Below are 12,292 nucleotides of genomic sequence, written 5' to 3'. Positions count from 1 at the left end.
TTATCAAGAATGTGGTCTCCCAACAAATCTATTTAATATTGTTTCAAAAACTGTGACTGCCTTTATATTTATACCTATACACGGGGCATGTGTATGGTGGTAGGGCCGTGTATTGGCTATACTAATCCCGCAGACGGGAAGGATCTGCCATATACAATGTGATACATATTGGGATATTTAGTCATTCCAAAAATTAATAGATGTGTAGCCCACATCTACATGTCTAATATTTGCAAACTTGTTGATACCTAGTACGCATTGAATTAGTATGGTCTGTGTCTTGACATCTATTGGAGTATCCAAAACTTCAACCAATGTGTAGTCTGTATCGCATAGTGTTTGGTGTGTCTATCGATCCGCTCAATGACACAGAAAAAACTGGAATTTGATTTATCCCATAGATTCTAATGGACAGATATAATATGGATGTCAACGTGTTATACTAAGAGCTAAATGTTTTACTCTTGCTGCAGAGATGAAGACACGTTGTTGCATCTAGATTATAATGGGTGATATGATTTAGACATCTGGAAATTAACCAATCGTTGGTTTATGATATACAAAGTGTTTGGTCTGTAAATCTAACAAGTTTCAAAGAATATGATTCGCTCCTTTTGACTTACCCTTATGTAATTGCTTCCCCTTTATTTTATTTATCCTCTCTTGCTTTTTGTTTTATTTTTATTTTTGTTTTGATTTTTTCAAACATGCACCATAATTCACTTAAACGAAATATAGAGATCAAATGTGATTTATTTGGTTGAGATGTGATCTAAAGAAAAACCCCTGTTGGGTTATAATAATGATGAGACCATATCTGAATATAAGGAGCATTTGTTTAATCTCTATCTGGTATGTGAATATGATGATTTAAAGTATTGTTTCCGAGGCTTCAGGAGATCATACTTAGTTAGGTCAGTAAATAGTATGAATGAATGTTAATGGCACGGCTGATTGAAACTAGGATGTGTGAGATCAGTAATGATTATGAATTAAGAGGATTAAAAAAGCTAAGATATAAAAAGAAAGACCCCAGTACTGCGCATGCTATGAGGAAGCCTGGTTGACAGGTGAAACTAGTAAGCAAATGAAACGGCATCATGCTTGTATGGAAAATGAACACCGGTATTCTAAAACTTCTATAGTGCTATATCTTTTTCATCCAAACTCCACTACATGACTGCACTGGGTTTGAATTTGAGGGATTTTTATCAGTCATTTTTGTATATACATGTGTGTGCAAAAGCTTTAATAAAATCTTGTTATACCTGGCCTGTCCTCACTGAGGAACTCTTTGGGTATCTTTCAATAATTTTTTGTTTTATGCATTGGTTTTGTTCAAGAGGACTACAACCCCAGACGAGTGTCTGTTGTAATTAGATTCCCTCCTGGCTGATGGGATTTACAGATTGCGTAACAGTGTGATAAAGGATGATATACATCCCCATAAACCTATGCAATCTGTACAAGATAGAAAATGTCATGGTGATTTTTGCTTCTGTTTTTTTATTACCCTATTGCATTATGTAGTATTTACATTAAAAAACACTGTTTATAGAAAAGGAGGGGCAAAAAATAGGGGAAAAACCAGAGGAATATAGCCAGGAGGAGCTCAGGCTGAAGCTGTATCTTTACTTCTACATTATCTCACAAAAGTGAGTACACCCCTCACATGTGAAAAAACTGAAGAAATTACACTTTACTACAATGTAAAGTAGTGAGTGTACAGCTTGTATAACAGTGTACATTTTTGTCCCCTCAAAATAACTCAACACACAGCCATTAATGTCTAAACTGCTGGCAACAAACGTGAGTACACCCCTAAGTGAAAATGTCCAAATTGGGCCCAGTTAGCCATTTTCTCTACCCAGTGACTCATTAGTTTTACAAGGTCACAGGTGTGAATGGGAAGCAGGTGTGTTTAAATTTGGTGTTATTGCACTCACTTGTCACTGGAAGTTCAGCATGGCACCTCATGACAATCAACTCTCTGAGGATCTGAAAAAAAGAATTGTTGCTCTACATATAGCTGGCCTAGGCTATAAGAAGATTGCCAAGACCCTGAAACTGAGCTACAGCACGGTTGCCAAGACCATACAGTGGTTTAACAAGACAGGTTTCACTTGGAACAGGCCTGGTCGACCAAAGAAGTTGAGTGCGCGTTCTGTGTCATATCCAGTGGTTGTCTTTGGGAAATAGACGTATGAGTGCTGCCAACATTGCTGCAAAGGTTGAAGGGGTGGGGGGAGGGATCAGCCTGTCAGTGCTCAGATCATACGCCGCACACTGCAGCAAATTGGTCTGCATGGCTGTCGTCCCAGGAGGAGTGAGATGCTGTATTTCCATCTCACGTCTTCTGATATGTTTCACATAGCCTTTCCTAGTGTTATATAGGGGTAAGGTTTAGTTTTTTTTTTTATACAACACTTTATATTGTACAGCTGTGTGTATGCTGCTATTTGTCTGTCTACTGTCTTAATTGCATGTGAGTTTTCTGTCTTCTCTTTTGGTCTTTGTCTTCCTCCTTTTCTTGTTTTGCTGCTGGTGGGATTGTTTCTTTGTCTTTGTCTGTCTTGCTGTGCCTGCCTATGATTGGATGGTGTACAGTGACTTGGACCCACCCTCTGAAAGTCCTGCGTCCCTGTTGGTCAATACAGACCAGCCTTCAGAGTAAGGGCTGATTTAGTAAAAATTAAGGCATGCTCGGTAGATATCATTATCAGTGTTCACTACATTTTTCAACCATTTCCTGAGGAAACCAGACTGTTCAGATCGCACGCTACAGGAGTTGACAGTGTTTTTCCCCACATTAGCATGATAGCCTTTGAGGCAGTATTACAGTACAGCTACTGAACCCTTAATAATTAGAGATGAATGAATGAATGAAATGCTTGTATAGCGCACAATGCGAACTGAATCGCCTCTAGGCGCTGAGATCAGTGAGCTGGCAACCACATGTGGCTCTAGGGTAACTTTAATGTGGCAGCACATCTTCAGTTCCTGTCTTTTATGAATATGTCCTTCTTTGTACCCTTCATATAAACATTAAGCCCACTAGAACTTTTGTTGTTTTTTTTTTTTTTTGTTTAACCATTGAATGTCTGGATGGGGGAATCCTCCCTGCTGAGCTATTGTATTCTGAAAGTGGGGCGATAGCCGATAGAGCAGACATTTTCCAACAGGGTGGTTGTACAAAAGTCCAGCGGCAGATCAACATCTGTGCAACCTCCCTGCCCATACATGGATCAAAATTTGTCCGGTCTCTACTAATGAGCTAGTATGCCAGTAGCTGCACCGGTCACGGCACAGCTACTGAACGAGCGAGCCATTTCTTCAGTGTGCATGTGCCGAAGACGTCGGCATATGTGGATACAGTGATTATCTCCTAAACAGTGCAAGTTTAGGAGATATTCACAGTACCTGCAGATAAGCCTTATTATATTCTTACCTGTAGGTAAAGGTGGTAATACAGGCTGTACAACCCCTTCTTAAGGAATAGTTTTCCTTGTGCCCTGGTCACACCAGGACGGTACATTAAGGTATGCGGCACATAAAAGCAGCATGGCTACGCTTTTACAAAGCACATTGCACATCATAGCACTGTGGTGCATAGAGTTTAATGAAATGTCATTTTGTGACATTTTATTAAAGTAATAAAAAAAAAAATACAATCTGTCATGACAGTGCTTCACACCATAGACCAGCAAGCATGCAATATAAGATGCTTAAAGGGGTTGTAAACTCCCTCATGTTTTTAACCTTAATGCATTCGGAGATGTGTTCTTCCTCTCTGCCTGTTGTCTCAGCTCTTGATTGGATAGATTGATAGCGCAGCCATTGACTCCTGCTGCTGTCAATCGTCCATAGACGCAGAATGCCGGACTTGGCGACACCCCACCCCCTGGAGAGCGTTTCCACCGGGGGTTATACGATGCGGGGAGGAGCTACCAGGGCTGCCAGGGGACCCCAGAAGTCGAGGATCGGGGCAACTCTGTGCAAAACGAACTGCACAGGGGAGGCAAGTATGACATGTTTGTAAGGCTTTGTTTTTTTGTTTTTGTTTTTTAAATAACCACTTTAATGCATGTGAGCTAGTGTGATTGAACACTATGGGGTTGATTTCCTAAAACTGGAGCGTGCAAAATCTGGTGCAGCGCTGCATAGAAATCAATTTGGTTTCCAGTTTTTTTTTTTTTTCGTTTTTTTGGTCAAAGCTTAAACAAGGCGAAGTTAGAAGCTGATGGGCTACCATGCACAGCTGCACTCGTTTTTGCGCACTCCAGTTTTAGTAAAACAAACCCTATGTGTTTCGATAAAACCTGCTAGATACAGCACCAGATCAGACCCTAGAAAGATTCTCCGCATTCAAATCATCTCTTCATTGTATTTTGGACAAGCTCCTTTTTTTGCCTCTTTCTCAACGCTCGGCTCTATTTTCATTTGCTCCTTTTTATTCTATAGGCACTTATGGACAGCACTAGACCAACTGGAAGCTCTGACTACATTCTAGTTCAGGCCAGTGACTTCAGTTGTAGAGTTAAGCCGACCATAGATGGTTCGAATCCCAGCCAGTCCCTTCTGAACCGGCTGAGATTCTAATAGTCTATGGGTAGGCTGTTTGTACCCAAGTCGATCCATTGATCGGCTTGGATACAGCCAGCATGTTGGATTTTTACATGCAATTATTGCCAGTGGCTATAGGTGCTAGCAGTAATTGTGTTCTCCCAGTGAGGAGGCGTAGGGAGCTGTCCCTGCTTGGAGAACATAATGGCTCTGTGGGAAGGATTCCCTCATCGAAACTGACTGTTTATGGGGGGGAATCGGGCGATTATCTTTAATCGCATCATCTATGACTTGGCTAAGTTCAGGCCAGTGGCTTCAGTTGTAGAGTGGTTGAATAGAAGCAAATTTTTGCCCTAGAACTTGCATGTGGTATGAGAGCATAGTACCATATGGTAACTAAATTCCTTTTTGAGTGTGACGCATTGAGATAGTGACTGTAGTACATTCTCAAGACCATTTCACCTCCATCACAGTTTACTAAATTATATATTAATATCAGAACTATAAGGCTCAGAGTTGCTTAGTGTTAAAAAAAAAAAAAATGTATTGTGCTTCTTTTACTCCTGTCTGTGATCAAAGGTGCTGCTCTTAATTCTTGGTCATGTGATCATGTCAGGACTAACGCTTTTTTTGTGTGGCTAACAGATTACTTTTGTTTTTCCCCCCTTTTGGTTGCTTTCTCTGCCCTTTTTCCATTCTTTCCTCTTGTCCCTTTGCTCTCAGTTCTGGCTCTACTGTTTCAGAGGATCCTGCTTTGCCTATCGCTGAGGCTGATGAGCTTCTTAACAAGTAAGATTAGCATGTGTATTGAAGCGTGTACATGTAAAGGTGTGGATCCCTTGTCTGTCTATATCATATATGTACAAATTCAGTGACGTTCTTTTTGTCATACTGTAAAGTAGTAATCCATCCATCTAATTTTGTAAAACAGAATTATATCAAATAGGTTTCCACATTTTAGATGAAATTTAGGTATGTTTCCCTGCCAACTTTTAATGACTGTCTGGAACCCCATAGGGGGAGGCCTTCCTTGATCATAGTATGGCTGTAACATACTCATTAGCTTTTCATCAGAGCCTCTCATGTCACGAGACAAAGAGAATTCTCTGTATATTCCTGCAATCCCCCCCGGAGAGCCCAGAGCACAAAAAACCTCCTCAGCAGTGGTGACAGCAATGCTGTATCTGGAGAAATTAATTCTACAACATGTCTTTAACGTGAACCTGTGTATATTAAGTTGTCACTACACACACCTGTTGGTGCTTGGATGTATAGTTACACACATTACAGCACAGTGGTGTAGTGGTTAGCACTCTCATCTAGCAGCAAGTAGGGTCGCTGTTTCGAATCCCAACCACGACATTACCTGCCTGGAGTTTGCATGTTCTTCCTGTGCCTGTGTGGGTTTCCTCCGGGTACTCCGGTTTCCTCCCGCAATCCAAAGACATGCAGGTAGGTTAATTGGCCTCTGTCTAAAATTGGCCCTAGTATATGAATGGGGACCTTGGATTGTGGGCTCCTTGAAGGTAGGGACTGATGTGAGTGTGCAATGTACAGGGATAGGGACAATTGTAGACGCTCACTCAGGTTGAACTGGATGGACTGGTGTCTTTATTCAACCTAACTATGAAATATTATAAAGCACCACAGAGTCAAGGCCTCTTGAACACTTTATATGCACTTTTTAAACCTCTTCTTTACAAACCTTTGACCTACCCTCTCTCAGCCCTAACTATTTGCTAAGGGCAACTATTGTATTTATGGGCCAGTGGTTGAGCACAGGCATTATCGAGCCAGAGCTTCTAATCACAGAAGGTGGTAGAGCTTTACATAAGCTTCCTGGGTTTGATGGCTTTGAGGCTCTCAGTGTCTGCAAGGTAAAGAAATATTCATGTAGGCATCTCCAGATGCTTTCTCTCAATTTCTGGTAACCATTCAAAATGGTGAATGTGAACAAAGATGTACTTTTTTTAATGTGCAAGTTAATTTATCTAGGCATGGTTACTTTTAAATGTTAATTAAAAAAAAACAAAACACGCACTTGGGTGTTTAAAACCATTGTGAACGCTTGTTTGACAGTTTTGACCAGGGAAGCTCTACAGCAGGGATATGCAATTAGCGGACCTCCAGCTGTTGCAAAACTACAAGTCCCATCATGCCTCTGCCTCTGGGTGTCATGCTTGTGGTTGTCAGTGTCTTGCTATGAATCATGGGACTTGTAGTTCTGAAACAGCTGGAGGTCTCTGCTCTACAGAGATATGGATTAGAGAATTGATGATATTCTTGACCAGTCTTAATTTCAATTTTGAACAATATATATATATATATATATATATATATATATATATATATATATATATATATATATATATATATATATATATATATATATATATATATATAATTACAGTATTGTTCTTTGATATTGCTTAGGTGGGGTTCTTGCAAATTTTTTATTTTTTTCCCCTTATTTTTATTATAGCTTTTTGGTATACTTGTTTATACAATATACTGCACTGATCTGCCCTTGTGATAGGGCTTTTTTTTTTTTTTTGCACATTGTACTTTAGTTATTGGTGGGATATTGATTTTAGCACATCACTATATATATATATATATATATATATATATATATATATATACACACACACATACATACTTTTAAATGTGCGTTCCTCACAAATTTTTTATTTAGTAGTAGATTTATTGCTGTTAATTTTTGCATTGCATGCAGACTCTTAAGAGTGGTTATATTAATTCAGTTAATATTGATGCCCGTCTGTCTCTTCTAATATTACTAACTGTGTCAATGCCCCAGAGAACAGACTTGTCCTTCTTACAATATAATTTGCTTTAAGCCACACATGGCTGAACACCAGTTTAGGGTAGATGTTGACTGGGGGGAAAACGTTTCTCTATTTTCATCCATCTTAGAGAGCAGATAGGTTTATACACATTGGAATTCATAGTTATTTCTAATTACTGAATAGGATACAAATCATAGCACTGGGGTCACTGAAAGTGTACTTTCAGTGACCCCAGTGTTATGTGTACTTCAGCCTACTCCATTGCTATGCCATGTATAAATAGAAATATACAGGTATTGGCTAGATTGTCTATTAATTCTAAACTCATGTTTAAAGGCTAAGCTGACCTTTTGTAAAAAAAAAAAAAAAAATTATAAAAATAAATGCCCATTGTGGAGGTAAGAAAATGCATTTGCTTCCTCAGGAGGTTGCAGAGCATTGCACCCATGACTAGTGAATGTTGGGGTTCTGCGCAGTCTTCTACAGCCCATACCTCTGTGCAGGCTGTTAGTTTCGGAGCTGCAGGAAAAGTCAATAGACTACAAGCATGCACATCAGTGCCCTCACAGTCCTATGAAACTACAAGTCCATCTGCCGCAGTGGCAGACGGGATTGTAGATTTCTCGTTCAGATTCCTATGAATGAATGCCATGGCACAGCTATCGGTGGAGAAAAAACTCCTGCAGGCTGTCAGTGGGAGATTGGTGCTGCGTAGTAACATGTTATGCCCTAAATGGGGGTCTAAAATGTTACTAAAGGTGAACCTAGCCATTAATGTACCTTTTTTAGATGGTTTGTTTGGGCCAGCTTGACTATTTATTGCACCAACAGATATGCTTGCTGGGTGCACTGTATTAACTGTATGTAGCCTCAGCTACATGTTGTATACAGCGATGTGTTCTGGTAGTCCCCATCCCATTTCGGGAACAAATTGGTGTTGGGCTGAGTACTGCTCAGCCATTCACAGGAAGCTTTGTGTTCTATGAATGAATGCAAAGCTGTTTCTGATTTGGCTGAGGAGATTGTGACATCATCCGCCTGCTTTTCCACCTCAGCCAATCAGAGGAAGCTTTGTATTCATTCATTGAATACAAAACTTGTTAATGGCTGAGCAACGGTCAGCTGAACTCTATTTATTTTTATTTTTTTGAGAGTGGGACGGGAATTACCCATCCTAATTCGGAATACAGCACTGTATATATGGAGTGTAGCTAAAGATGCATACAGTTAATACGTGCCCAGCAAGTGCACCTGTTTAAAGCATTAAATGGTTAATTTGCCCCAGCTCGCCCTAGACTATTTACAGGGACATTAAATGTGTAACTAAACACCGCATAGATTCCAGTTTTTTCATTTAACCACTAGGTTAAACACCCAAAAAATGTACCTGATTTCCCCCATCCACCCTCCTATTGTATTCTGGCAGCAGGGAGACTGCCTTGCCGTCGGAATACATTCATGGGCTCTGAGGGCTATAGTCCCTACTGAACCAGCCGTATTTCAATCCATGTATGGCTGGCTTAAGGTTTTAAATTGTATGCAATGTCTAACCTCTCCCTTAGCTATGGAGCACAGAGATGTGACCATTATAGAGTTTACAGGGTGTGCAAGGCTTTTGTACACTAGGTTTATTTGCAAACACTATTTTATATGATCATTGTTGCATTTATATCCACACTGTGGATTTCATTTTTGGAAGCTCCTAGGGAGTACTCTGATGCCAAATCTGTCAAATGTCCATCTTGATCTGCCATGATCTTCTTTTACCAGCTTTGTTTCCAGATGTGATTTCTCATAATTTTTCCTCTGGACACAAAAATCCTTGTTAGTGTTGCATTCCATTGGCAGAAAAATAAACCTCTCATCATGCTGGCTATAATCTATTTTAGCTTTAAGTTTTTATATAGTATTACATAGTTTCAAATTGTATCTTTCTACATCTAAGAAGCACAGTTCTCGCATACCAGCAGGTATACAGTAAGTGCTGCAGATCTTCTCACTTTCCTCCTCCATGCCTTTAACAAAGCTCACAGACCCAGCCTCAGTTTTATGAATGCCCTGGAGAAGAGAGGGGTGAAGATGCAAACTTGGCCTCACATTTTGTTCTGTGAATGGCTTGGATGAGAGGGAGGCAGGGATCTAACCATGACGGTGGGACTGCAGTACTTGCATCCAAGCAGAGAAAAAGTACAGTGTATTCAAAAGAACAGAATTGACAGCTGTAGAATAAAGCCAGCATGAATGGAGGTTTCTTTTCTGTCAATGGAATCTATAGCTGCTGTAATACTGATGTGCCTGCAGTTGCAGTTTAAGAGGTATTTAATATAAAATGACTACACTATTTACATGACAAACTGAGATTCCCCATACTTTTGTTTCATGCAATTTGAGGTTTGGCAATTCCTTGCACAGAAGAGCATGATTGATCTTTTGTTGACATCATTTCTACTTGCATGCATTTGTACTTGGAACTGATTTACAGGTTGTGCAAGTATAAATTGAACATAACAGATGGGTTATCCCTGTGGTTTTAGGTTTGTCTGCAAGAACAATGGAGTACTTTTTGAGAACCAACTTTTGCAGATCGGGGTAAAATCGGAATTTCGTCAGAACCTAGGTATGTAACCAGAACGTCTGCTAGCATTTTTCTATTGGTGGATGGTTTCTGTCGGCCTGCAAGTGTCTCTGTAAACCATTTCCTCTCTACTTCAGGACGTATGTACCTGTTTTATGGGAACAAAACATCGGTGCAGTTCCAGAGCTTTACTCCAACAGTATCGTACCCAGGGGAGCTGCAGAACCATATCCTTTTGTACTTTGTTTAAAGGCATACCGGTTACCAGTCCTGCAAAAATTTAAGATAATAGTGCTGCAATTCGGGGGGAAAGACATTATTTTTTCATTTGAAAACAAAAGCAAATGTCCACTTAAAAATGTAACTTATATCCGGCTAGTTTCTTTTGGTGGAATAGAAAAAAATTACGTCTGTCAGGTCTTTATATTAAAGGATAAATTCCCCCTTCAAAAAAATAAAATAAATGCACATTTTTATTGCAGGTAAAAAGTGAATTTATTGTTTGGGAAGAGAACATGGAGGAAGAGGAAAGGAGAGTGCGGATAGCCCACTGTAACAGCTTACATTACAATTGCCTCCGCCTGCGCTCACCATCATGCACAGCCCTGCCCTCCTGACCCCGCACCTGTGATAGACAGAACGCCGATCAGTGGTGGAATTTTCAGGGTTGCAACAGTGACACTTGCTGGGGGGGCTCGTCACCCATTCGTCAGTGTGAGGGGCACGCCTGACTGTCCAGTGTGCATGTGTGATGATTCCTCATGTGTCAGTGGTGGTTCGTTCCATGCTGCAGGGAGGGAGCCTATCACCCACTGAGGGGAGAGGGAGAAGGCAGAGGCAGCGCTGAGAGACTGTGTGTGTACCCCCCGTTTATCCAGAGACAGTGATGGTAGGAAGGCGGGGTGGACACTGAAAAATAAAAATAAAGTCAGCACAGACCAATTGAGTGAAGGCGGGGGGATGGAGGGAGTAAGTCAAGTGACATTTTGCACTGCAATCGATCCCAACCTCCACCACCCCTGCCTCTTACTGATCCCAGCCCACCACCACCCCTATCTCATCCCTATCCCCCCATCCATCACCACTACAACAGAGGGCGGGGGGGAGGAACAGAGATGAGATCAGTGGTGGGGGATGGAATCGGTAAGAGGTGATGGTGGGAAAGAGTGGCACTGCCACCACCCCCACTCCAGTAAGACCACCCCCCCCCCCAGTACAACGACTCAAGGCGCGGGGTCAGGAGGAGGTGGGGCTGTGTATGACGGCGAGCAGAGGCAATTGTAATGTAAGCTGTTCGGCGTGCTATCCTGCTCACGGCTTTCCTCTTCCTCCAGTCATGATCCGGCTGCCCTCTCTTCCTCTGCCCAAGCGAAACTGCAATAGTGGGCACAGCGAGGCTGCGTTGGTGGGCACAGGTGAGGCTGCAGTGGTGGGTACAGTGAGGTGGGCACAGGGAGGCTGCAATGGTGGGCATAGCAAGGCTGCAGTGGTGGGCACTGATAAATGTTTTATGCAGAATTAAGTTAGAAAAATAAACAACTTTAAGTGTAATTTCATGAGATCATTTATGAGGGCATGATTGGGGGCAGGGCATGGTAGGGGTTGGGTGTGGCAACTGGTGGCGATTAACCCTTGAAGCCTGGTTAGTAGTGCAGGACTTAAAATTTTGAGCCCTGCTGCAAAGCATTGCACCAGCGATCAACGGATCGCTTGTGCCATGCAGGGGTCCTTTAGATCTGTCAGTATATCTGTACCCATACATCCCATGCGGGCGGGCAGATACACTAACGGGAATAATTCATCGAACGCAGCATTGTGGTAGTTCATTGAGGACTATAAGCTGGCAACCGTTGTGGTTCATTCACTCAGACATGTGTGTGTGTGTATGAATAATGTGGCCGTGTGGGTGAAGCCCAGCGCGGTTTTGCTTATTTTAAAAAGTGAGAGCTAGTATGGGAAACTTCTTCCCGTATTGCTGCCATGGAGGGTGGCTGCGGCTGCAGCACTGAGAACATGTTACATGTTCCACTGATAAAAGGTGAACTTATACTTTAATCTTTCTAAGTCCCTTGAGGATCATTGGGATGGGAGATCATGACTGCAATAAAAAAAGTTTCGAATTATTTTGTAATTCCTTTTTGTAACGCTGAACCTCTATTACTGTGACACGATGTGAAGGGAAAGTCTATCCAGCGGCCACAAGGTGGGGGGACTGCTACACAAGGTACAAAACTTTGAGCCTTTAGAACTACTTTAAATAACAAGCGAAGCAATATAACAACATTTTTATTTTTACTCTTCTACCGTTGGTTTTCCTCGCCATATCCGTAGTAATGCAATGTGTATT

The 12,292-nt window shown here is 41.4% G+C and overlaps 1 protein-coding gene across 3 annotated transcripts in view; it reads left to right on the top strand.

Annotated features, from left to right (window-relative positions):
* Positions 1 to 12,292, top strand: part of LOC143933938 (AP-2 complex subunit alpha-1) — a 149,501-nt gene that overhangs the window by 105,284 nt on the left and 31,925 nt on the right. The window contains exons 16-19 of one of the 3 annotated variants that reach the window (XM_077457113.1): positions 2,608 to 2,670; positions 5,287 to 5,352; positions 9,905 to 9,987; positions 10,083 to 10,173. In XM_077457113.1, coding sequence (XP_077313239.1) covers positions 2,608 to 2,670; positions 5,287 to 5,352; positions 9,905 to 9,987; positions 10,083 to 10,173 — 303 coding nt within the window. The remainder of the gene's footprint in view (positions 1 to 2,607; positions 2,671 to 5,286; positions 5,353 to 9,904; positions 9,988 to 10,082; positions 10,174 to 12,292) is intronic. The other 2 variants (XM_077457114.1, XM_077457115.1) reach the window with 2 other exon arrangements.

Source organism: Lithobates pipiens, unplaced genomic scaffold (genome assembly GCF_037356315.1).
Source record: "Lithobates pipiens isolate NorthernLeopardFrog02 unplaced genomic scaffold, aLitPip1_a1.2 Scaffold_27, whole genome shotgun sequence".
NCBI lineage: Eukaryota > Metazoa > Chordata > Amphibia > Anura > Ranidae > Lithobates > Lithobates pipiens.
Note: the sequence above shows the minus strand (reverse complement) of the source record. Positions and strands in the feature narration are given on the sequence as shown.